Raw genomic sequence first — 27,476 nt, 5'->3', positions numbered from 1 at the left:
TACCTTCTCAAACTCCTCAGATGCCATGCAGATTTCAGAAATAAAATTTTGTTAAATGGGAACATTTTCCAGAGCAAAAATGCAATAGTAACAGAACGCAGATGGAAGAAAGACCTCAGGTCCTTGGTAGAACAAACTAAGTTCACCATGTGGTTTCACATGTCAAGCAGTTACATCCTTGGCCATTAGGCTCTTCACTGGTTAAGTGTATAACTCCAAGGATAGAGCTCCAAGACCTCTGAGCTACAAAAATAATAGTTGGCAGCTCAACGACTCTTACTAGGTATTAAAGCCTAACTCCTGGACCCAGAGGGGAATTCCTGGTAGGTGCTATCCAGGAGCATGAGGACTAAGCCAGAAGCTCCTGAAGACAGCGGGCGATTGTGCCTTGTTGGCAGCTGCCTCCCCAGCACCTACCGCACTGTGTGCTGTAAAAGGCAGTTCAGATTTGTAAAATGAGTGAGAAGACAGTCTCACTTTAACAAGAGACATTCTCTTTAGACACTTTAAAAAACAAATCTTGGCTTTATAATGCTTTAAGCTAGCATCTTAAAGATTAACCTCATAGATTGCACAAAATGTGATCTGAAAGATAAACCTCTAAAGATGAATAAAATGATCAGGTAAACACTGTAAGGGGAGGCAGCATGATTCCTCCCTCTTTGTATGAAATCCTCTAGTATACGAAAAAAAAATCAAGTTTTAAATCTGATTTATCTGCTTAAGAGTCAGGAGACCCAGATTTTAGTCCTGGATTCATCCTAAACCATCTTATAATTGTAGGGTTTTTTCTTACCACCCCCCTACCCCCCTACCTTTTTTTTTTAGACAGAGTCTCACTCTGTCACCCAGGCTGGAGTGCAGTGGTACAATCATAGCTCACTGCAGCCTCAAACTCCTGGGCTCAGGCGATCCTCCCACCTCAGCCTCCCAAAGCACTGAGATTGCAAGGCATGACCCACCACCACACCAGGCCCTATTTAACCCCTTTAAGAGCCAGTTTACTCATCTCACATATGAAAAATAACACTAGACCAACTCGTGCCACCAGATTATTGTAAAATGGTGAGAAAAGAATGCCTGTGAAGAGTTTTGAAAAATACAAGTAGAAGAGTTGTTACAAAAGTAAAAATGATTCCAAGAGATTGCTGTCATGGATTCAATTGCTTCTTGATTTAGACTTAATTCTACTCAAGGGGCGTCTCTCTGAAACTCAGCCTATATTTAGTGAGTCCCAACACCTAGAGGACGGTCACATAGAGGAGGAATTAATGGCCAGTCTTGCCCAGGGTTTACTTCTTCAAAATGTAAAATGTCCATCCCTGCCCCCTGTCCTAACTCACTCTCTGTCCTCCATTCACACATGTAGGACATGCAGCAGTCTCCCTTTAGGGCCCCAGGAATCAGTGATTCTGAACCACTTGGAAGTCATTAAGCCCTCTGAGGAATACTGGGACATGTTGATATACGAAATTCTATCTTATGCAATAGCAAAAATATCAGTAACAGAAAATAAGAATCCATTATAAGTGTGCAATGAAAAATTAGACTGAGAAGCACAGGCGTCCATGAAAAACAGAGAAAAAGCAAACTATAACACGAGAGATGATAGAGAGTTTCTGAGTATTCCACGGATAATCATTTGCTATGAGTTCATCCATTTTATCATCTTGCAGACACCTGAAGACAAGCAGGACCAGGCATGGATGAGCTGGTGTTTTAAGAAAAGAATTAGAATATTGCTAATTACCAAGTACTGACTGCATTACTATGCCAGCCTTATTCCGAGGTTGATTCTATTAGCTTGAGAGCCCTCTCTTAATGAATAATCCTGAATAGTTACACCCCAGATTCTTGCAGGGGAGGGTAAAATCTCACTGCAGACCCTTATCTGTCCATCATAGGCTAAGAGAGAGATCATGGATGTGATTATGGATATGATATTTCTAGAAAGATGATGCAGTCCATCCATCTCTCTTCTCTTGATATTCTAAAACCACTTCCTGAATTAAGACAGAGCAGTTAAGCAGCATGCCATGGAACCAGATCATGTGGCCACTTATAAAACTGCCTTTGCCCAAACGCATTCTGGAGTGATACTATCAATTTATAAGAACTGGCTCCTGTTGTGTCAACTGCTTTTGAGAATATTGTCTTTTATATTATGTAGGGAGGGAATACAGCCCGTCTTCCCTGCCCTTAGGTATCCATGAGGAGGGGCTTTCCCTGTTGCCCCACTGTTTTCACCTGTCCAAGGAGATAGAGTGAATTTCCCCATTGATAAACTGGGACGTAAGACTGAGCAGGTGTAACTCAGTGCTTCCTCTCTCCCTCCTTGGTGGAGGCCAGGTGACCTTGGGCAGCACTCATTTGCTCTGCTCCTCCAGAAACTCAGGTTTACAAGGCCAGGCCTCAAAAACAAAAATGTGCCTGCAGCTCATCACTGCCCACAGCTGCATGGGCAATTCTTGTTCTGGGGTTTGGTATTAGGAAGCCCATTGTTGCCACATACCCAAGCCACTTTCTGTAATGTTATATTATCAGGAACAATGCTGATATTGAGATTTCCATCTTCTTCACGCCTTCATGTTGTCTCTCACTTGGTTCATAACATGGAAAAGCAAAATGTTATTTTGGGGCTATGCCTGTGATTAAGCTATTGTCTCTCCCCTCTAAACATATCTTTTTATCTTCTGTTTTGTGATGCTGAGGCTGGACCTCTGTAGGCCAACCATGTTTCTGACTTTGCTGTCAGCTCCAAAGAGACTGCAAGGCTGGAGGAGGAAAGGGGATGTGCTCCTTCCTGTCTGCTCCCTGCTTTCAGCTTCTTGCTCCTATCTGCCACTCCCTAACAATGCTAGGCTACACCATTTCAGTATGCAGTTTCTCCAGCATTCGTAGGACCAGTCTCATTCCCTCAAAGACACCACCCCCAAGACCAGCCAGTGTCACCCTCTTGGGCGTATGGACCCAGCCCAGTAGGGCCTTCAGCCAGCTCAGGCAGCACTAACTGAACTTTTCTCAGCAAACGGAAAATACCAACAATGCGGGAGAGGCAAGCCCCCAAACTGGGGCTTATCCCAGGAAGGTTCTTGACTTCAACCAGGAGAGAATTCAAGGGCGACCTGGTGGTGTTAGACAGCAATCATGTTAATGAAGGGTACTGCTCCTTGCAGAGCAGGGCTAACTCATAGGCAGCATGCACAGAGTCAGCAACATATGGGCTCCTGGAACTGTGTTTATTCCCACTTTCAATTACATGCAAATTAAGGGGTGAGCTAATGCAAATTGAGGGGTGGGTTATTTAGAACTTTCTAGAAAAGGGGCAGTAAATTCTGGGTTGTGGCCATGGTATTTGTAAACTGTCATGGGGCTGGTGGGATGTCTTATGCTAATGAGCAATGAGGGCAGCGAGGATGGCTTTTGTCGCCATCTGCTGGTTTCCACCAGTTTCTTCACTTGACCCTGTCTGGACCAGATCCTGTTTGGGTCAGGAGGCTTGTGAACACAAAATAAGTCTTGCCAGTTTCCTACCTCACCACCATTAATCCAGGATGTATTCTATGGGCGCAGAACATGAGAATCACTAGAGCTGATCATCAAGAAGGACTCGAGCATCCCCACGAAGCCCGATCACTGGGGACGTCACTGTGGTTGATGCACAGCGAGGGCTGACTCCCCCTCCCTGCTTCCACACCACTGTGACCCTCTCTGTGGTCACACAAAGCCATAACAGGCCATGAGGGAGTGACTCACTGATCCTGGAAACAGACAGCGACCCTGTAGGTCCTGGAGAATCTCTCCTATAGTGACATGGACAACAAAGGGCACTAATGGATGTGGACCAAATCCTGTAGAGAAAGCAAACAGTACCTGGTTAAATGGGAAATGGCCTTTTCATTTGTAACAACAAAGCTATGCTAGACACTTGGCTCTCAGAACCACCCTGACAACTACCCTAACCAAATGACACTTGAGAATGTAAAATAACCATTGACAACCAAACGCCAAATGCCAAAATTTGAGTGGAGATAGGCCACAGTTAAGAATAAAAGACACGGAGGCCGGGCGCGGTGGCTCACGCTTGTAATCCCAGCACTTTGGGAGGCCGAGGCGGGCGGATCACGAGGTCAGGAGATCGAGACCACGGTGAAACCCCGTCTCTACTAAAAATACAAAAAATTAGCCGGGCGTGGTGGCGGGCGCCTGTAGTCCCAGCTACTCGGAGAGGCTGAGGCAGGAGAATGGCATGAACCCGGGAGGTGGAGCTTGCAGTGAGCCGAGACTGCGCCACTGCACTCCAGCCTGGGCGACAGAGCGAGACTCCGTCTAAAAAAAAAAAAAAAAAGAATAAAAGACACGGGGCACGTCACTGTTTAAGGACAGACTCTGAAGCCAGGTCTCCTACTGAAGATTGCTAAGATTAGGAATTCCAGGAAAAGTTTGCCCCTGTGTCTATACACAGATGACCAAAGGAAGGAAGAAGAAAAGAGAGACTGCCTTTGGGGGAAGAGCTAGGCTCAAGGCTGTGACAATTCTTTCCCTCCCCTCCCCTGCAGCACAGCGGTTATTGTACTTGCACGCTGGTTCCCTCTCCTGGGTGAAGGGCTTCAAGACAATCACCTTGAAGTCTGGGGATGTCTACAAGAAGGGTGAACTTGTATCACACTTGGGGCTGTGTTTGCAGGGTTCTAGAACCCACAGGCCACTTCACTGCCATCTTCAAACATAGTAAGAAGTCCTCAGGAAGAAATCAGGGTGGAAGAGTCAGGATAAGAGAAAAGGCTCTTCTAGAGCCCTGCTGTTTCATGAGAAACCAGGAACTTCTAGGTCCCCAAGGACACACGCAGGCAGGCAGGGCCGCTGGGTATCCCAGGAGACAGCCCAGGGAAGCAGCCCTGCCCCCTTCCCCACACAGAGGATATGCCAATTGAGCATGCAAAGCCAAATGAAGTACCAAGGCAATTGTTCAAAATACTGGTCCAATCCATTAGCAGGTGACAATATCCACTTAAAGGATGAAGACCAACATTCGCTTTTAATGAACTACAATAGAACAAATATAATATCAGAGTGGGCTGCATTTTTATTCTATGTATATACAGGGTCATGGTGAGTTTCCTTCCTGGAGTCACCATCACAAACTGTGAAAGCCACTGACCTAGGGAATTAATTGTCCAGACATCGGCACTGGGCACAGAAAACTTGCCACCAAATGCTCCCAGTTGTTTGGGTAAGCAGATGTAGCCCACCCCACAACCAACAAAAAAGAGAGAGGAAGAAGGGAGGGAGAGAATGAAACATCAGTTCTTGCCTTTCCTCACCCCAACAGACCCAGTGGCTGCAGAAATCTGTCTGCCAGGTAAGGGAAGGAGAGATGAATGGAAGGCTGAATTTGAGAATAACACTAACAGTGGCTGACAGTGTCATAATCCAATTGATGAGACAAAAATCACCAGAGCAGACTGTTATAAGACAGAATAGGACCAATATTTTAAAATGTTTGCTCTGGATAGGCCATCAGAGAAGTCTGATATAGCAGACATGCTGTATGAAATTTAACCTTTGATGTAACCACGGGATTGCACAGAAAGAATAACGCTCACTTAAACCGGACCAGAAATAAGTTCTGTACAAAGAGTAAGGTCATAGCCAGCGCACCTGATCTCACAGCAACAATTCTGGAAGCAAGGGAAGAAGATCATCGCCATTCTACAGACCTGAGTTTACAGGTCTTCCTGCAGGAGCTTCCTGCCCAGATGTTCTGCCTGCCGTTACGGTTGACCCCTGAACAACACAGGTTTTAACATGTGAGTCCACTCATAGGCAGACCTTTTCTCAATAAATACAGTCTGTATCAGGGGGTTCCAGATCCTTAATCCAACATGGATCAAAAATACAGCATTTGCCAAGTGTAAAACCTGCAGATATGGAGGGCTGACTTTTCATATTCACTGAAAACAAGACTTGAGTACACATGGATTTTTGTATCTACAGGTGTCCTGGAATTAATCCCCCATGGATATCAAGGGACAACTGTAGTACATATTGACACCAAGGGGAAAATGATTCCTTCATAATGGTCCTAAAGGCCCCCAAAGTTTAATTCCCATAACTGACATTAATCATAGCATATTTTTCCATTTGCTTTTGGGTGGTTTTTTCCCCCCTACAAAAATCTAATTGTCCCAACACAGAATAGCGGTTTTTTCATGCCATGACAGGGGACTGGGAAACATGTGGGAGAAATGGTACGGTGGGCAGAAATGCCCCCTTGGTTTTTTTCAAGCCCATGGCCAGCATCCAAACAGCTGCTACCCTGAAATAATGTTAAAAGGGAGAGGAACATGATGCTACCCTGATCGTAAATAAGCATATTCTTCCACATGGGTCCTCTTTTTCTTTTCATGATGTCTAAAGAAGTCATGATCTACGCTGTGTGGATATCTGTTTGTCTTGCTTTGTTTAAATTTGGGAAGTTTCATTAATAGGAGTTTGGTTCAGGATGTTGAGGCTTCTGTGGTGGATCCAAAGCAATTGGTTCCAGCTGCCAAGAAGAAAATGAATACCTCTGAGTGGAATGGACACAGAATAACATCCTTGACTGGGACTAACAGTGTTTGAAGGACTGCAATGTTTATGCTAGAGACACTTGTTCCAGTGTGGATAAGTAGAAAGATCTATTTCATACAGCAGTCCAGGCAGAGCTGTCCGCGTTCTACAGAACCCCATTTGTATCAAATACCATGGTCATTAAAGGTTAAGCACCTCTAGCAAACTGTGTTTTTTACTCAAAAGTCAAGCTTCTATCAAACATGAAAAAGAAGCCCGGATTCGGGAGGAATCTCTTCCTTTCTCTCAACAATAGTTTCCAAATATTGGAGATATCATTTTTGAAAGTCCTTAAGGCAGTGCTTTTTTTTTTTTTTCGAGATGGAGTCTTGCTGTGTCACCAGGCTGGAGTGCAGTGGCGTGATCTTGGCTCACTGCAAGCTCCGCCTCCCAGGTTCATGCCATTCTCCTGCCTCAGCCTCCCAAGTAGCCGGGATTACAGGTGCCTGCCACCACGCCCAGCTAATCTTTTGTATTTTTAGTAGAGACTGGGTTTCACCATGTTAGCCAGGATTGTCTCGATCTCCTGACCTCGTGATCCTCCCACCTCAGCCTCCCAAAGTGCTGGGATTCCAGGGATGAGCCACCGCGCCCAGCCAAGGCACTGCTTTTCAAGAATTTCTGTTTACTTCTTGATTTTTTTTCATTGTTTGTTTTTCTTTTTTTCTTTTTTTTTTTTTTTAGCAATAGAGCCCTTTTTGAGATGAAATCTTACTGGACTAACAACAGATAGAAATCGAAGGACTCTGGATGAAGCTTCCCTTTCAGCCTTCCCTAAGGCATCTCTGAGGCTCCTCAGAACACAGTTTGAAAAGCACAGCCTTCTGGTGTTCTGAAGAGAATACATGGATCCAAAAATGTTGAACAGCTATAAATATCAGCAACCCCAGGTTGCCAAGTTTTTGTTGCTGCCCCAAGTCCATATGATATCAATGAACATTTCATTGTATAAGGTCTTTAAGAAAAATAAAAGATTTAAACCTTTTGATACAGTTTTGATATATCTGATTTCATAAATATGCATCAAATATTAATCTCAGCCAGATTTACTTACTTGGAGCATGAAGCCAAATCCTCAACTGTGGTACTAAGGATTTTATTAGAATTCTAACTTTCCAGAGAATATTTTTAAATATTTTCTTCTAATTTTTTCTTTCCTAAAAACTTTTTTTCTTTTTTTGCCCATCTGTAGTATGGAAAAGAATAAAAAGCAGATAACATTATCCACAATACTTCAACCAGGGACAGCCTGAATTAATATGTTGACATAGCTCCTTTCAATCAGCACAGTTCTTATATGTATTATTTCCTCTGTTTCTCTCACCAGCCCAGCGAGGTAGGTAGAGCTAATGTTATTGTACTCATCTGGCAAATGAGGACGTCATTTCTCACATCAGGACAGACCTGGCTCTGGGAAAAAGCTGGGAAAAGTTCCAGAATGGCATGCCCATTTTCCATTGTCAATTTTCATGATCCATATCCACAGGTGCTGTTCACCCCAAATGAAAATGTAACCCTTCCAGTGACTTCCTGCAGAGGTGAAGTAAATTACCTGTGGTTATCAACGCAGTCAACGTCAGAACTAGGTATGCAACGTGAGGTGACTGGTAGCAACTTCCTCCAACAAACCTGTAAACGAAGCGACAACACACTTCCTACCTGCTGCTCAGAACCACTTCTGCCCTGTGACTATCTGGGAGAAGGAACCAACTTACGAACTTCACATTTTAGCCCTCATGCAGAAAAGCCCCAAGGGAAAAAAAATCACCCAATGGTAGAAAACTAAAAGTAGCCAAGTTTAGGGAACGGCAAAAATGAAGCATTAGAAAAGCTGAGAAGAGGCCGACTGCAGTGGCTCACACCTGTAATCCCAGCACTTTGAGAGGCCAAAGTGGGAGGATCGCTTGAGGCCAGGCATTCAAGACCAGCCTGTGCAATACAGTGAGACCCTGTCTTTACAAAAAATTTTTTAAATTAGCCAAGTGTGGTGGCATGCACCTGTAATCTCAGCTACTTGAGAGGCTGAGGCAGGAGGATCGCCTAAGCCCAGGAATTTGAGGCAGCAGTGAGCTATGATCATGCCACTGCACCCCAGCTGGACAACAAGGTGAGACCCTGTCTTAAAAAAAAATTAAAAAGAGAAAGGAAGAAAACATCCTGTGGTAAAAGCAAAGAGCAAAGAGGAGAGGAAGAGAGCTTACAAAGACAGAAAAGTCAAAAGACTATAGTGGGGTACATGCGAGTAACCAAGTCCTTGGCAATGAAAATTCATTATGAGCAAATCTCACCTCACAATAAACTCCCAGAGGAACTAATTACACTAAATGTTCTGGCCATGACTTAGGGAGTAGTCATCTCTAAGGCACCGTTGGGTATATGGAAGTTGCCAAGCTCTGTAGCCAACAGGGGCTGCTTCAGTGTCTGTCTCCTGTCAGGTTAGTGTTCTACCAAGCCTGTCAGTTGCAACTTATTTTGTGTTAGGAGACAAGCTGGCACACTGTATAAAGGTCAAGTGGAAAACTGTCCCTTCTGCTACGTCGCTGTCATCAGCTACTAAAGGTCATTCCGCGCAATACATGGCTGTGACGGAAAATAACTTTGTTTGTCTACTGTGACATATGAAAAAGTCCCTCTGCTGTGAGCTTTTTGGTTTCTCTCTACTCTCAACAGGCATCGAATTACGTGCACTAAGGTTATCTAAGAAAATGATTATCTAAGAAAATAATCAGTTCGCAAATAAGTTTGAACAAAAAAACACAAAGAGATTAAAAAGCCTATCTCTAGCATATCTAAAATATCTAAATATTTTACCAGTGAGTATAATTTAACATTCATTCTGAATGATATATAACCCAAATATTTAGCATGCACCATCTCATTTAATTCTCCAAACAACCCTATTTTATAGATAGAAAAAATAGAAATATTTTTCTATTTTATAGATAGAAAAAAACCCATTTTATAGATAGAAAAAATAAAGCTTAGAAAGAATAATTTGTCCAAGCTTATACAGCTAGCAAATGGCAGAATTAAACTTTGCAGTCAGGTTTTTAATGAAGTTGACCCAAAAAGCGCTAATACTTTATAATTCTATTGTTAGTAGAATTATCAGCTATTAATAATGTAACAATGATAAGTGATAATAAGATGAATTCACTTGTTCATCCAACAACCACTTCTTGAGAGGCTACTTTGAGCAGGCATTATGCTAAGTGCTGGGGATAAAAAGTAAAAATGAGTAGGGTCTCTTTCTTTCCCCAGGAGGCTTACAGTTTAGCCAAGAGGACAGCCAATAGCTATACTAAAACACAATACATATGAGGATAGAGAATATACCCAGCACTCAAAAGAAGGGGCACAGAAACCAAGTCTTTTTTGTTTTTTGGAGACAGGGTCTTGCTCTGTCACCCAGGCTGGAGTGCAGTATGTGATCATAGCTCACTGCAGCCTCGACCTCCTGGGCTTAAACAATCCTCCAGCCTCAGCCTCCCACGTAGCTGAGACTATAGATGCACAGAACCATGTCTGGCTAATTTTTTATAGACATGGGGTCCTGCTATTTGCCCAGGCTGGCCTACAACTCCTGGCCTCAAGTCCTTCCACGTCAGCCTTCTAAAAAGCTAGGATTGTGACATGAGCCACACCATGACCAACCAGAAACCAAGTCTGGATGACCTAGTAGGAGAAGGAGGTGGTAACTGCAGGCAGAGGTACTAAACAGTGGACAAGGCAGTACGACTGCAGGAACTACTGAGGGACTAAAGAGAAAGTTGCGGCCGGGCACGGTGGCTCACGCCTGTAATCCCAGCACTTTGGGAAGCCGAGGCGGACGGATGACCTGAGGTCAGTAGTTCAAGACCAGCCTGGCCAACATGGAGAAACCCCATCTCTACTAAAAATACAAAATTAGCCAGGTGTGGTGGCACATGCCTGTAATCCCAGCTGCTCAGGAGGCTGAGGTAGGATAATTGCTTGAACTCAGGAGACAGAGGTTACAGTGAGCCAAGATTGCACCATTGCACTTTAGCCTGGGCAACAAGAGCAAAACTCCAACTCAAAAAAAAAAAAAAAAGAGAGAAACTTGCTTGAAGTGGGGAAGGAATGGCAAAAAAAAATGAAGTTAGAAAACTAAGCAAGGGCCAGGGCAAGAAGCTGTTTATGTCAGGCCATATGTAACATTTGTCCTGATAGTGACGTTAGTCACAAAGAGAGATGAAGTAGAAAAGCAATCGTAAATGAGTTTTAGAAAGAAGACTGGTTACAACATGAAGGATGATTGGAGAGGGATTGAAGGATGATCGAAAGATGATTTGGAGGGGGATGAAAATAGAAACCAAGGACCCATTAAGAGGCTAGTGCGTGTGTCCAGACAAAACTTACGAGATCAAAGGACAGAAGGAAGAGATACTTAGGAGATAAAATCGAAAAGGTGTAGTGGCTCATGTCCCAGGAGAGCTGAAAGTCCACAATGACCCCCAGGCTTTTTTTTGCTTGACTTGCCATTCATTGTAATAGGGGATATGGCAAGAGGAGCTGGGCTGAGATATAACAAACATCAGGAACTTCTAGAGGGATGGTGGGAAAAAGATAGTCTTTAGATCTTAGTTTGGACATTCTATACAATAGTATTGGAAAATAAAATGGTGCCATGAATTCAAGTCTTTTTCTTATTAATGAAGAGATTTGACTGTCAAGAAACAAATGGACAATGAAAGCAATTCTCATGCTATGACAAGCAGGCAAATGAAGTAAGGAGGTCATGGAATTGTCTGATGCGTTCATACAACACATAGAATTATTGAATGGTGCTCAGTCTATGGGACCTGGAGACTTTTGGCAATGAGAAGATTGCTGGAGTGATCTCTCTTCTTCACGGCTGCTTATTTTCCAACTCCACTCAGTACCTACTCTGAATACATGACCCTTGCCACCTTGACCCACTTGATCTACCTTTCCTCATCGATAAGCAAAACTGAAATGGCCAATGCAGGACCCCACGCCTATGGCTCAGTGAAACAGAGTCAGTAGAGGGAGGCAGGCCTTGGCTTTTCTGACCAGTTCAAACTGTAGCAAGGCTCCAGACTCCAGATCATACACAATCAGCCTAGAGACCCCCAGCTACCACTACCAACACCAAAGCAGAAAAGAACAATCCCTCCTATAACTTTCTACCCACTCGTGAGATGCCCTTTGGTCCTGCCAAGGGCCTGCCTTCCTCCAACTGAAGACCTTGATAAAACTTCAAATATTTATATACCATAAAGGTTTTTATTTCCAAGACTTGCAGGAAACTTACTCAAATTTCCCTAGAGAACTTTTTTTTAATGGGCCACAATTCCTCTCCCAAAGACAGGACCTCTAGAGCCGCTGATGCATTCACACCATGCTTTGAAGCCCTCGTTGACTTAGGAATAGGAACTGGGCCAAGCAACAGGATGAGAGAACAGCCAAAGACAAGCTGCAGAGCTTGCTAAATCTGGAAGGAACCGCCACTCAAGATTTTCTTCTGGCGTGCCTCTCTGCCATCCAGAACGTGTTGGTAGTGGATTTGATGTTGATTTTTTATTAGACAGGATGCAAGATTTAATGAAGTGCCTGGACAGTTTATAAAAACAAATTAGCTGTCCAGTCCATCACCCAGAGCAAGGAGTTCCACGAAGGAGCACTGGCACCATCTCATTGCCATTATGCAAAGGAAATGGACTCCATGTTTGTAAATGACCATTTAAATGGAAAGATTAAATGGTTACCTGAGAATTGCACCTTAGCCTTCTCTGCCCATGAGGGTGAAGGCCACAAAACAGCAGAGACCCACAGAAACATAATCAGAAGACAGAAAGCTTTCAATCTCTCTTTCTTCAGTCTTGTCTTTAGTATTCCATGTATGTCCCATTTTCCTCCTTCCCCTTTCCATTTTTTTTCCTTCCACTCTCAAAAGCAGGATTGCCAGTTCTTTCAAAGCCCAAGCAGGGTTTCAATTTCATTTTCTCAATGTCATCCAATGTCATGCAACAAAGCATCAGGCAGAAAACGAGATTCAAGGTCATGAAATTTAGACTGCAGATAAAAAAAAAAAACAGTTTGCCATACAAAGATGTGAAGAGTAGTCAAGCTTTAAATGCTTCATTATAATTTGCATGTTTTAATATATATTGATATATTGCTTTACTTCATTTCCAATTTTTTTTTCTTGCAGATTGAAAGAAATCAGGCTATGTGCAAATAAGCTTCTTATTGCCAAATAGAAAAGAAGCCAAATCATTCCATCTTATTTTCTGCATGCTATTGGCACTAACTGCTGGCAGGGAGATTTTTCAGAAGCATCCACACTTTACACAGTGTTTTCTAACATGTAGCACCCGGGGGTAGGGGGTAAGTGGTAGGTAGAAAAAGAAAAGGGAGCAAATAACTCTTCAATACCTCCAGGCACTGTGCAGGCATCTCACGCACATCATTATCACATTTAACCTTCCACCCACACAGCAGGATAGGTATTATTATGCCTAGTTTATCCAGGAACAAGCCAGCGCTCAAGGACAGAAGACAAAACAAAAGTGTGCTGTGTGGCCACACTGACATTCTGGTCTCCTCACCCAGTCCCCCTCCATTCCCGGCTGAGCTGTCCTCATCCAGAGGTACAGAGACAGTTACTAAACATTTCACGGCTCTTTGCTTGGAAACTATACCTCAACTAACAATATACTAAAATTTAAAACTAAATATGTAAATAAATGCATTAAATTTTTCACAGCTCATGAAGGTGCTTTTAGTACTGACTATCCCAGGCTGATTAAGAGTTGATTATTTCTAAATGGCACTTCATGTAGACATAGAAGAGTTAATTCTGCCAACTGAATTCATCAATCAGTCAATTCAGTGAGAAAATGTGGTCCAATCAGTCCCAGAGTATATATATGTGATAACCTATTGATGGGTTGAACTTTTCCTGAGCCCAGCACATAAAGCTCCCGGAAAAAGCCACAGTCAGAGACAATCAAAGGTTACTTTGCTCCCCAGTAAAGATCAGACAAAAGTCTCTGGAAAATCTGTTGCAAGAGGCACCTTCAAGCTAACATGTAAGACCAGGTTTTGGGATGGAAATGACTGTATTGACCAAATGAATGAACTCTGTAAGGAGTGTTTTCATTTTAATCTTCTTTAGGTATTTTTAACATCCCTCATTTTTAAATTCATATGCTGCTCTCAATCATTCCTAATTGCTTCGTGTGTGCATGTTTCACTAGGCAATAAGCATACTAGCTACTATTTTTATCTGCACTGCACCAGTTCCCCCATCTTCTCCTAACAGATGTACCCACATCATCACAGAGACAGGTAACCAGGCTTGGCTAATTACAGTACCTCATCCCTTTGGTTATAGTCATTGGTCCAAGGAGTCAGCATGTAACCCAATCCTTTGCTGAAGGTTTTCATACTGGATCTAAGAGGGGAAGTCTCTTTTTCTTCTCTAGTAGTGGCATTGTTAATTCAAAAGTCTTCAATTGCCACATGGAATAAAGTGGTGTGATCATTTTAAAATATGCCCACAAGTTCTTTGACATTCTTCCATCAAAAAAATGGTCTAATTCTTCTCCCCTTGAAGATGGGACAACTTTGATGACTTGTTTCAAATGAATCCATGTGGTGGAAGTAACAGCATAATTTCTTAAGATAGATTCATAAAAGATGATAGAGCTTCCTCCAGCATACTGTGTGTGCGCGCGTGTGTGAGAGACTCCTCCATCTCTTTCTGTCTCTCTGTCTCTCTCCCTATATCTTTCTCTCTCAATCCTTCTCTCTCTTTTTCTGTCTCTCTTCTCTGTCTGTCTCTCCTTGTCTCTTTCTCTCTCTCCTATCTCTCTCTCTCTCTCCTTTCTCTGTCTCTCTCTCTTCTCTCTTTCTGTCTCTCTTCCCCATCTCTATCTCTCTCTTTCTCTCTGTCTCTGTTTCATACATACCTGTGAGTAGAATTGCTGAATCATATGGTGATTCTATGTTTAGCTTTTTGAAGAACCACCAAACTTTTGTCCATAATCATTGCACAATTTGGAGTTAAACTTTGTGTAAGTTGTGAGACAGGAGTCCAACTTTATTCTTTGGATGTGAAAATCCAGTTGCCCCAGCACCATCTGTTGAAAGAACTATTTTCCCCCGTTGAATGAACATGGCACCCCTTGTTAAAAATCAATTGGCCACAGATATATGGGTGTATTTCTGGGCTATTTTACATTTTTCAATGTAAACTCTATTTACATGTTTCAAGGTAAAATCTATTTTACATGTTTTAAAGTAAAAGTCTTTCACTTCTTTGGTTATGTTTATTTCCGAGTATTTTATTATTTTAAATGCTATTATAAATAGAATTATTTCTTCTTTTCCATTTGGGATTGTTCATTCCAGGTAGATAAAAACATGACTAACTTTCACACCTAAAAGTTTATAGAATTTGTTCATTAGCTCTAGCAGCTTTCTTGTGGATTTTTTAAGATTTTCTACAAATAGGATAATGTCAACTGCAAATAGAGATAATTTTACTTGTTCCTTTCCATTATGATGTCTTTTATCTATTTTACTCTGACTATAAATTGCAGTGCAATGTTGAATAACAACAGTGAAAGCAGGCATCTCATCTTGTTCCTGATCTTGAGAAGTTCGAAGTTAGCTATCAATTTTCATAAATGTTTTTTATCATGTTGATGAAGCCCCATATTATTCCTAGTTTTAACAAATTTTTTATCATGAAAAGGTGTTGGATTCTGTCAAATATCTTTTCTGCATCAACTGAGATGAGCGTGTGTGTGTGTGTGTGTGTGTGTGTGTGTTTCCTTCATTCTATTAATGTCATGTAATTTTATGTTGGAGCACCCTTGAATTCCTAGGATAAATTCTACGTGGTCGTAAATTCCACTTGGTTGTGGTGTATAATCCTTTTAATGTGCTGTTGGATTCAGTTGCTAGTATTTTGTTGAGGATTTTTGCAGCTGTATTCATAAGGGATACTGGTCTGTAATTTTCTTTCTTGTGATGTCTGCATCTGCTTTGATATCAGGATAATGTTGGCCTCAGAATGAGTTATGAAGTCTTCCCTTCTCTTCTACATTTCAGAAAAGCTGGAGAAAAATTGGTTTAAATTATTCATAAATTCTTGCTAGGATTAACCAGTGAAGCCACCTGATCATGGACTTCTCTTTATCAAAGATTTTTGATTATTCACACCATCTCTTTATTTCAAGATTTTCTATTTCTTCTTGAGTCAGTTTAGATAATTATTCACACCATCTCTTTATTTCAAGATTTTCTATTTCTTCTTGAGTCAGGATAAAAAATCCTATTTTATCCATTTTATCTAGCCTAACCAAGGAATCAAAAGACCTCTACAAGGAAAACTACAAAACACTGCTGAAAGAAATCATAGATTACACAAACAAGTGGAAACACATCCCATGCTCATGGATGGGAACAATCAATATTGTGAAAATGACCATGCTGCCCAAAGCAATCTACAAATTCAACCCAATCCCCATAAAAATACCACCATCATTCTTCAAAGAATTCAAAAACACAATTCTAAAATTCGTATGTTCCATACGGAAGAGCCCACACAGCCAAAGCAAGACTAAGCAAAAAGAACAAATCTGGAGGCATCACATTACGTGATTTCAAAATATATTATAAAGCCATAGTCCCCCAAAACAGCATGGTACTGGTATAAAAATAGGCACATAGACCAATGGAACAGAATAAAGAAACCAGAAATAAACCCCAATGCTTACAGCCAACTGATCTTCGACAAAGTAAACAAAAACATAAAGTGAGGAAGGGCACTCTATTCAACAAAGGGTGCTGGGATAATTGGCTAGCCACATGTAGGAGACTGAAACTGGATCCTCATCTCTTACCTTATACAAAAATCAACTCAAGATGGATTAAGGACTTAAACCTAAGACTTGAAACTATAAAAATTTTAGAAGATAATATTGGAAAAACCCATCTGGACAATGGTTAGGCAAGGATTTCATGACCAAGACCCCAAAAGCAAATGCAATAAAAACAAAGATGAATAGCTGGGACCTAATTAAACTAAAGAGCTTTTGCATGGCAAAAGGAACAGTCAGCAGAATAAACAGAACCCACAGAGTAGGAAAAAATCTTCATAATCTATGCATCTGACAAAGGACTAATACCCAGAATCTACAACAAACTCAAACAAATCAGTAAGAAAAAAACAAACAATCCCATCAAAAAGTGAGCGAAGGACATGAATAGACAAGTCTCAAAAGAAGATATATAAATGACCAAGAAACATAGGAAAAAATGTTCAACATCACTAATGATCAGAGATATGCGAATCAAAACCACAGTGTGATACCACCTTACTCCTGCAAGAATGGCCCTAATCAAAAAATTAAAAAAAAAACAGTAGATGTTGGCATGGATGCAGTAAACAGGGAACACTTCTACACTGCTGGTGGGAGTGTAAACTAGTAAAGCTACTATGGAAAACAGTGTGGCAATTCCTTAAAGAAATAAAAGTAGAACTACCATTTGATCCAGCAATTCCACTACTGGGTATCTACCCAAAGGAAAAGAAGTCATTATTTGAAAAAGATACTTGCACGTACATGTTTATAGTGGCACAATTCACAATAGCAAAATCATGGAACCAACCCAAATGCCCATCAATCAGTGAGTGGATAAAGAAACTCATACACACACACACACACACAAACACACACACACACACACACACACACAATGGAATACTAAGCAGCCATAAAAAGGAATGAATTAACAGCATTTGCAGCGATCTGGATGAGATTGGAGACTATTATTCTAAGTTAAGTAACACAGAAATGGAAAACCAAACATCATATGTTCTCACTGATAGCTAAGCTATGAGGATGCAAAGGCATAAGAATGATACAATGGACTTTGGGGACTTGAGCGGAAGAGTGGGAGGTGGGTGAAGGATAAAAGACTACAAATATGGTGCAGTGTATACTGCTCGGGTGATGGGTGCACCAAAATCTCACAAATCACCACTAAAGAACTTACTCAGGTAACCAAAAACCACCTATCCCAGTAACTTACAGGAAAAAAAAAAAAAAAAAAAAAGCCAGGCACAGTGGTATGCACCTGTAGTCCCAGCTACTTAGGATGCTTAGGTGAGAGGATTGCTTGAGCCCAGGAGTTTGAGGCTACAGTGAGCTATGAACATGCCACTGCACTCCAGCCTGGGTAACAGACTGAGACTCTTGTCTCTCTCTTTTTCTTTTTTTTTTTTGGAGACAGAGTCTTGCTCTGTTGCCCAGGCTGGAGTGCAGTGGCACCATCTTAGCTCACTGCAACCTCTGCCTCCCAGGTTCAAGCGATTCTCCTGCCTCAGCCTCCCGAGTACAGGCACCCACCACTACACCTGGCTAATTTTTGTATTTTTGTAGAGACGGGGTTTCACCATGTTGGCAAGGCTGGTCTCGAACTCCTGGCCTCAGGTGATCCGCCTGCCTCGGCCTCCCAAAGTGCTGGGATTACAGGCGTGAGCCACTACACCCAGACTTGGCTTTTAAAAAATAATTAATAATAATAAAGTAATTACTGACAGAGGACTTAGTTCTGCTGTTTTATTTATTTTCCACATATCATATACATTTTTTGTCCCTCATTTCCTCCATTACTGCCTTGTTTTGTGTTTAGTTGATTTTTTTAGTATTAAGCCATTTTATTTCCCTTTTGATTTCCTTTTGTGCATATTTTATTTGTGGTTGCCATGGGGATTACATTTACATTCTTAAAGTTATAACAATCTAATTTAAACTGATACCAACTTAACTTCAATAGCATATAAAATCTTTGCTGTTACATAGTTCCACCCTTCCTTACATTATTATTGTCACAAATTCCATCTTTTTACCCTGTGTGCCCAGTAACATAGATTTATGACCTTACAAATAATAAATTTTCTGTAGTTGTCTTTTAAATCACAAAAAAAATAAAAAGTGAAGCTATAAATCAAAAATACAACAATGCTGGCTTTTATATTTGTCAATATATTTACCTTTACTGAGATCTTATATTTCTTCATATAAGCCGCTGTCTAGTGTCCTTTCATTTCAACCTGTAGGACTCCCTCTAGTTTAATTTCTTGAAGAGCAGGTCTAGTGCTAATAAACTTCCTCAGCTTTTTTTAAAATGTGAGAATGTCTTAATTTCTCCCTCCATTTTTGAAGAACAATTTTCCTGGGTATAGAATTATTGATTGACAATTTTTTTCCACACTTTACTTTTTTTTATTTTACTTTAAGTTCTGGGATACATGTGCAGAATGTGCACGTTTATTATATAGGTATACACGTGCCATGGTGGTTTGCTGCACCTATCAACCCATCATCTAAGTTTTAAGCCCCACATGCATTAGGTATTTGTCCTAATGCTCTCCCTTCCCTTGCCCCCTCTTTCCACACTTTAAACATGTCATCCGATTGCCTTCTGGCCTCTACGACTACTGATGAGAAAATTGCTGTTAATTTATTGAGGATCCCTTGTATGTGGCAAATTGTTTCTTTCTTGCTACTTTCAAGATTCTTTATGTCTTTGGCTTTTGACAGTTTAATTATAATGTGTTTCCATATAATCTCTTTGCATTTATAGTCCATCGAGCTCTTGAATTTGTAGATTCATGTCTTTCAACAAATTTAGAAAGTGATCATCAGCCATTATTTCTTCAGATATTCTTTCTGGCCCTTTCTCTCTCCTCCTTTTGAAACTCATATATATATATGTGTGTGTGTATATGTATATATGTGTGTGTGTGTATATGTGTGTGTATATATACATATATATATTTGCTTCATGATGTCCTAGAGGTTCCTTCAGTTCTCTTTACTTCTCTTCATTCCTTTTGCTTTCTGCTCTTTAAACTCAATAATTTCCATTGTAGTATCTTCAAGTCCACTGATTCTTTCTTCCACCTGCTCAAATCTTCTGTCAAACCCTCTAGTAAATTCTTCATTTCAGTTTTCAGTTTCCAGCTTCAGAATTTCTGTTTGATCAATTTTCATAATTTCTATCACTTTACTTCTCATTTTGTTCATACATTGTTTTTCTAGTTTCCTTTAGTTCTTTGTCCATGTTTTCTTTTAGTTCTTTGGACATCATTAAGACAATCATTTTAAAGTATTTGTCTAATAAATTTGATGTCTGGGCTTTCTCAAGGATAGTTTCTGTCCACTTATTTTGCCTCTTTGAATGGGCCATGTGTTCTCATTTCTTTGTATGCCTTGTGATATTTTGTTGAACACTGGGCACTTAAATATTATAATGTAAACTCTGGCTATCAGACTCTCACCCTTCCCCAGGGTTTGCTGTCTTTTTATTTTTGATGGCTATAATAGTCCATTTGTAGATACTTTTCCAAACTTCCTTTCCCAGTCTTTGCAGATTGGCTCTGGGGAACTCCTACAATACTTACTCAATCTTACACCTAACTCAAGGATCAGCCTGAACTGAAAGCTTAGGGTCTTCTCTCCTCTTTCCTGAGCATGCATCTTGCCCCAAGTATATGCATGGCTTTCTATATTTTCCTGTATACATGGTGCTTTTGAATGTCCTAATTTCCCACAGAATCTCTCCCAGCTTTTGCACCTGGACTTTAGATGGTCTATTGTACACCTCAACCAGTAATCTTTTGCCCCAGGTTTTTGCAGTTTGTTAGTTCACTTTGGGCATTTGCAAGCAATGCCTGCCATTTTTCCAGCCTATGTTCTGAGTTAGGCTAAACAGAGACACATGCCTATGTCAGTCCTTAAGGTAGCCCCCAGACAGTTAGAACAGACATCCACAATAAGTAAGGTCTTCTCTAGTCCCGCTGTAATCAGGGACCAGGGTTCTACACTGGGAATGAAGGCCGTCATCATCAAGAGAACTGTCTTGCTAGAGAGAAGGCTGGGACAAGAGCAAATAAAAATGCTACAAAGTTTCCTACCGTTTTCAAGTGGCCTTTTCTTTATTCAGTGTTTGCTTGGTTGCTGTAAACTTTTGCCTATTTTCCAGAGTTCTGACCATGTTGGTTCTAATGGTTTCTGTTTGTTTTTTGATGTTTCTGTGGGGAAACAAAGTTGGAGCTGCAAACTCTACCATTTTGCTAACATAACTCTTTGACACTGTTTTAAGTTTTGTGGTGGTTATGCCGTATATAAGTTGGATGTGGATGCAGTAACTAATTACCACAAACTTAAAGGCTTAAAACAACATAAATTTATTCTCTCACAGTTTCAGAAGCCAGAAGTCTGAAATTAGTTTTACTGAGCTAAAATCAAGGTACTGATGAACTGTATTCCCTCCCAACATTCTTCCAGTGGCTGCTGGAATTCCTTAGCTTGGAGCCACCACTCCAATCTTTGCCTCTGTGGTCACATCACCACCTCCTCTTCAGTTGGTCCAATCTCCCTCTGCCTCTCTCAGACACGATCTGATGTCATATAGGACCCACCTCAGATAATCTGGGATGATGTCCTCATCAAGGTCTCTAATTCAATCACATCTGCAGGGCCCCTTTTCCAAATATGGTAACATTTATAGGTTCCAAGGAGTAAGATGTAGATATCTTTGGGGAGAGGTGGGTATCACTCAGCCTACCACATGCAGCAATAGATAACTAAAACAAGGGGTTTGAAAGAATAAGCCACAATACAGAGAAAAAAGTGATGGACCTGTTCGTTCTGATCACTCTTGCCACCTCTGGTCACACGAAACAATAAGTCCTCTTTTCAGCTGGTATTAGGTTAATTTGTGTCTCTGCCTATTGAAATACGTCCTCATGGCCAGGCGTGGTGGCTCACGCCTGTAATCCCAGCACTTTGGGAGGCCGAGGCGGGCAGATCACGAGGTCAGGAGATTGAGACCATCCTGGCTAACACGGTGAAACCCCATCTCTACTAAAAATACAAAAAAATAATTAGCCGGGCATGGCGGCGTGTGCCTGTAGTCCCAGCTACTTGGGAGGCTGAGGCAGGAGAATGGCATGACCTCGGTAGGTGGAGCTTGCCGTGAGCCAAGATCACACCACTGCACTCCAGCCTGGGCAACAGAGCGAGACTCCGTCAAAAAAAAAAAAAAAAAAACAGAAAAGAAATATGCCCTCACACAAAAATAAACATCAATTCTAAAAAAAAAAAAATCAATTCTAATGGTAGCTGAAGTTTCACATATTTGTACTATTTATATTTTATTCCAACTAGGCTGCATACTCCTTGAGGGTGGGTTTTTTTTTTATGCATAGTTTGTCCCCCATGGCATGGTAAATCTGGAAGATACTCAGTAGATGGCTGTTTGTGTGAAGGGATACCATGATATACTGGCCTAAGAGCCAGGCTCTGCGATTAAACAAAATGTGAAAAACACCTAAGTTCACTTGTGGGAAGAATCAACTTACTTGTGTCAACAAGTCTGCTTTTTTAAAAAAAGGTTTCAATCAAATGTCTACATATGACCACAATGACCACAGATAGTCAAACTAAATTATTCAAATTTTGTGGAAATACCTGAATGTGTTTAGTATTTAGCTCTGTCCTGAGCCCTTTAGGCTTCCTGTTTTGGGCTAAATTATGTCCCCCTGCAACATTCATATGTTGGAGTTCTAACCCCCAGGACCTCAGAATTTAATTGTATTTGGAGACAGGATCTTTAAAGAGGTCCACTCAGTTTCAATGAAGTCACAAGGATGCATCCTATTCCAATATGACTGGTGTCCTTATAAAAAGAGATTAAGGCACCAATGCATACAGAGGGAAGACTGTGTGAAGACACAAGGAGAAAATAGCTGTCTGCAAGCCAAAGAGACAGGCCTCAGAAAAGACCAACCCTACTGACAACTTGACATAGAATTCCAACCTCCAGAACAGTGGGACAATAAGTTGCTATTGTTTAAGCCACACAATCTGTAGTACTTTGCCATGGCAGTCCAAGCAGACTAAGACATCCTTCCTGTTAAGGGTAAATCAACCATTTGCACCAAATACAGAGAGAGTTTGGACCTAAAATTGTTGTAATAGGAAAGTACATGTCAATTTGGGGGTTTGCATCTCATCATTAGCACATCCCTTTCATTTCTATTGAGTTGCTTGTTTGTTTGTTTGTTTGTTTTTGAGACAGGGTCTTGCTCTGTACCCAGGCAGGAGTGCAGTGCAGTGGCACAATCACAGCTCACTGCAGCCTCGGCTCCCCAGGCTAAAACAGTGTTCCCACCTCCACCTTCCGAGTAGCTGGGAACACAAGTGCATGACATTGTGCTTGGCTAATTGTTTTTGTCATTTTTTTGTAGAGATGGGACCTCATAGTGTTGCTGAGGCTGGTCTCAAACTCCTGGGCTCAAGCAATTCTCCTGCCTTAGCCTTTCAAAGTGCTAGGATTACAGGTGTGAGGCTCCAGATGATCGAAGCCACATCCTGTCTGACCACCTTCTATGGAGCAGCTGAGGTCTTAGGGCCAAGACCTACCTGGGATCCCAGGCAGCCTCTTAGCCACTCTTAAGAGGGCAGAAGAAGCACAGAAAACCTATGAGAGCAGCTTCAAAATCAGTCTTCTAAGTGCAAAAGAGACTTCCTGAACCACATTCCGCTTCATCAGTCAGACTCTACATGAAAAGCTTGTGTCTCTTACAGATTCTCATAGGCAGAGGCATAAAACGTGAGTAAGATGTGTCCACTGTTGGCACAACTTCCTGCTACAGCTCAGCTAGTGGGAAATCATGTACAAGTGTCAACTAAGAACCATTTAGGGAGAGGAGGTAGAGGAGAGAAAAAAAATTCTTTTGGCTTGGCTTGGTGTTTTGTATTCAGCAGCACATCTAACCTTGAAGCTGTCAGAGTTTATCATGAATAATGCACCTCAATAATGCACCATGACAAATTCCATATGATCCTTACAGGACAGACTGATGTCCTCATGGGCAGAGAAGGCAAAGCAGCGTGGTCCCATTCCCGGAGAGAAACACACCATGACATGGCAGTTAAGAAGGAATGTTCATGCCACTGTGCTACTACCTCCAGAGCTGCAGGGGTTCCAAGAAATCCTACCAAGACCTAAGAAAGAGCCGAGCGTGCACCCAGATGCAACGCCAAGGAGAAAAGGCATCACCATGAAATCACATTTTATGCTGTGAATGAGAGGGAAGTACATCAGATGCCAATAAACTTTTGCATCTGTGCACAAAACTAAAATCTCAAGTAGGTGTCACTTGACTCACTGCATGCACCCTTAGAACTCATGAAAAATGCCAACACTTAGACCTGCAAACACAAATGGGCAATGCTCAAAGTCACCATTGGCTATGATCTCTGCCTTTAACTTACAGAATTGTAAATTCTCCTGTAAACAGGAAGAGAAGCTAAGACAATGGAATCTAAATAAATGACATTTTGTTCATATTCTTTTCCTATGGTATTTTTGTCTTAATGTATAGCCCATCTCCCAATTTTTAAGTTTTTACTTAAAGTAAGAGGAAGCAGATATACAAGCTTATACTCTTCTGGGAACAATGCTGAAGATTAACACAAGAGCTAATTTCCTAATTAGCCCTTGTTTTTTTAGATAAAAATAGACTAATTTTTTAGATAAAATTGTGGAAAATTTTCCTGCTCCCTCCCAGTGTAGAACGCTCATCTGTTCCTGTCCTCACTGTCATGTAAATAAGGGCTTCCAGAAGTCAGAAACTTCCTAGCTAAGTTTTGTCCTCAACTGTCTACAAAGCTCAGTCTTCCACAGTGGGATACAAAATGCTCTAGACCCAGTGGGGATGGGAGACAAATTTGTAGAGTGGCCAGAGCACACAGCTGGTCCTCCCTCTCAGCAGCTTCCATGACCTCGACTGAAAAGCAATGATAGTGACAATTCCTCCCACAGTAATCACGTGATGTAATCAGGCAACGAATGGGAAAGTGCCCACCATGGAACAGACCTGCAAAAGGGGTCATATGTGGCCACCCAAAGAGCAGAGATCTCAAGAAATTTTATTTTTCACAAATTCCGATGTCCAAACATCTCTTCATCTATTGAGGAAATCCCAGTATTGTTATGTATACACACAGTGCTTACACACAAAGTCAACGTTGTTATAATGCACTTTCATGCAGTCAAATTTCTGATGTCCATGGAGTCAGAAAAAAGTCTGTCTCACTTCTCAGAGAGAGACCAATTTGCCTTCTACATTTGTTTTCTCTGGGCCCTCGACAATTGGATGGTGCCTGCCAACATTAAACACAGATCTTCCCTACCTAGTCCATACAGACTCACACTAATCTCCACGGAAATACCCTCAAAGAAATACCCAAAATAATGCTTTACCAGGTTTCAAGGTATTCCTTAATCCAATCAAGTTGACACTTAAAATTAAGTCCACAAGTCCACCCCTTGTCAGCTTGGCACCTATATGCATCTTCTTAAACCATACCTAATTTCCAAATAAAGACAATAAAAAGGTAATAGTTCCACCTACCATGATGTAACTAACATGATGCAACTAAAAACTCACTAAATCCCTTCCCCACAATTCAGCTTTCAGAATTCCAGGATGTGGGATTTTAATCTTTCAGGATTGTGATTTTTCAGGATTGCAGATGTTAGAGATTTTAGACTTTAGGGATTTAGACTTTAGGAATTTGGGGTTTTAGGGATTTAATTTTGGGAGATTTCAACATTCAGGATGATGGCATTCAGGATTGTGTCTTTTGATGTTATGATTGGCACCAGAGCAGCAGCTATCTAATAAAACAAACATATCATAGAAAGAAGAAACATAAAATGCATTTCTTTTACTTGGTTGCACTATCTTAGCTTCTTTTACTTGGTTGCACTATCTTAGCTTTTTTTCTTGTTTGCAGGAGAACTTACAATTCTGTAAATTAAGGGCAGAGATCATAGCCAATGGTGACTTTGAGCATCTCCCATTTGTGTTTGCAGGTCTAAGTGTTGGCATTTTTAGTAGGTGCTAAGGATGTAGTGAGTCTCATGACATGTGCTTGAGATTTGTGCTGTTGATTTGGGTTTTAATCAACAGATTTTGTTAGTATACCAGGACAAGGTGATATCGCAAGCAGATTTCACAGAAAAGGAAGGGAAAGCTCTATAGAGCACAGACAAGAACACTCCAAAGTCCCGGTGTGCAGGGAGGGAGGGAAGTGCCTTGTTCAAGGGAGCCGGAGGTGGAAATTGCACCGGTGGTCATGTTTGCTTTTTTTCTGTGCAGACATTATAAAGTGACAGTTTTGCTGGACCTGTCTCTCTGAGCAGATTTCAATTGCAGTCCACTTTTTAAGTCCGAAAGCAAAATGATACAGGCTGCCAAGAAAAGCATTTATGTTCCATGGGCCCCCAGATGGCATCCACGTCCCATTGATTCTGGCAGACCTGAGGATATAGGAATGGCCGATTCTATTCAATCTTGTTTTCTTCTTTCTAGACTGGAATGAAATGCAGGGAAAAGGAAATCTTTGGGGTTGTGCTGTGTTCAGTCACATCAATGCTTCTGTGGCAGGGATTCTGGTTGCCACAGGCTCCTGGAAGCCACTGAGACACCAAACCCTGTGGGATGTGTAAGGCAGGTTCCCTGTGAAGGAAAGGGGTATCTGGTTGGGTAATTTGCACACCATCACTGAAGCGTAACTGAGGTTAGAGAAATCTTGCTCAAGACATAATTCAGAAAAAGGGACATTATGGTAATTTAGACAAAAGCTGGTCTCACCCTAGAGTGTTTTTATGCTTGGCCTCTGCCACCATCATTTTTCTTTCAATGTCTGTCATTGTACATAAATGTTTATTATACTAGAATTGTGTCATAATGGATATGAGTTGAGACAAAGGATAGAGAAAGTAATACAATGCTGGCTACTTTTACTCCAAGAAGGAAATTCTAAACAAGCAGAGTGAAGCCAGCTGCACAATGTGACAAACGGTCACGTTGATACAAGTCACTGAAATGCTGAGTTCCCAAAATTGTGTTCCTTCCTTTTCACAATCTCTCCTTGCTCACCTCGGAAGTGGAGGTGAGCATGGTCACTGATGGACATGGGACACGAGCAGCCAGGGGGATATTATGGGGCACAAACAGGTGCAGGAACAACTAGAACGGTAACCACATGGAAACTTGTTGCCCACGCCCACCTTTTCTCTGCCCCACCCATGTCAGAGCTGGAATCCTTATCTCCAGTATTGACCACAGTTCCTCTCTCTGCAGGACCCTGAGGTCTCAAACTTGCCCCTCAGCTGACCATAAGCACGGGATAGGCATTAATGCAATGAATCTAATGAAACCTCTCGGAGAAGGACGCTATGCAAATACTATTAATGAAAAGCCTTATTCTTTTTCTCCCAAGCCCTCCCACCTTATGCAAGAATATAAGGAAATATTAACTTTACTTCCCTAGTGATGGAGAGATGTAATTAGAGCCTGAGAAGGTTTTTCCACAAGGCATTAGTGGGGAAATTTGCCAGCACTTTGATGAGATAAAACATGGAACTCTATTCTGTGCCAACTGCTTCTTTCTTTGGAACACAAAGTCATTTTTATGAGTGAAACTAGAAAGAAAGAAAGAGCAAAAAAAAAAAAAGCAAGAAAAACCAAGGAGGATAAGGTCATCCTCTCATTTCTTCTGGAAAACCTCTCAGATTCCGGCAGACCCCTTCCCCCGAGACAGAGCAGGGCTGCACAGCTGCTCCTAACAGAGAAAAAGGAGCAAATTCAAGTAAAAACTATGAAAAAAAAAACTCAACAATTCTTAAAATGTTTAATAGTTACCCTCAGTAAACTATATGAGAGAAGAAATTGTATTCAAATCTTATTTGAACAAATCTCATGACAACAAATTCTCTAC

The 27,476-nt window shown here is 41.3% G+C and overlaps 1 protein-coding gene across 5 annotated transcripts in view; it reads right to left on the bottom strand.

The window, feature by feature from the left end:
* DISC1 (DISC1 scaffold protein) overlaps positions 1–27,476 on the bottom strand; it is a 378,435-nt gene that overhangs the window by 270,044 nt on the left and 80,915 nt on the right. For 2 of the 5 annotated variants that reach the window (XM_032136501.2, XM_032136502.2), the window contains one exon: positions 5,014–6,547. The exons of 2 other annotated variants lie outside the window; for them this stretch is intronic. In XM_032136501.2, the coding sequence (XP_031992392.1) occupies positions 6,501–6,547 (47 nt within the window). In that variant the 3' untranslated portion in view covers positions 5,014–6,500. Of the gene's footprint in view, positions 1–5,013; positions 6,548–8,016; positions 8,143–27,476 lie in introns of those variants that run through there. One more of the 5 variants, XM_032136499.2, reaches the window with a different exon arrangement.

This window comes from Hylobates moloch, unplaced genomic scaffold (genome assembly GCF_009828535.3).
Source record: "Hylobates moloch isolate HMO894 unplaced genomic scaffold, HMol_V3 SCAFFOLD_18, whole genome shotgun sequence".
Taxonomy (NCBI): domain Eukaryota; kingdom Metazoa; phylum Chordata; class Mammalia; order Primates; family Hylobatidae; genus Hylobates; species Hylobates moloch.
This window is presented reverse-complemented; position numbering and strand designations above follow the sequence as displayed.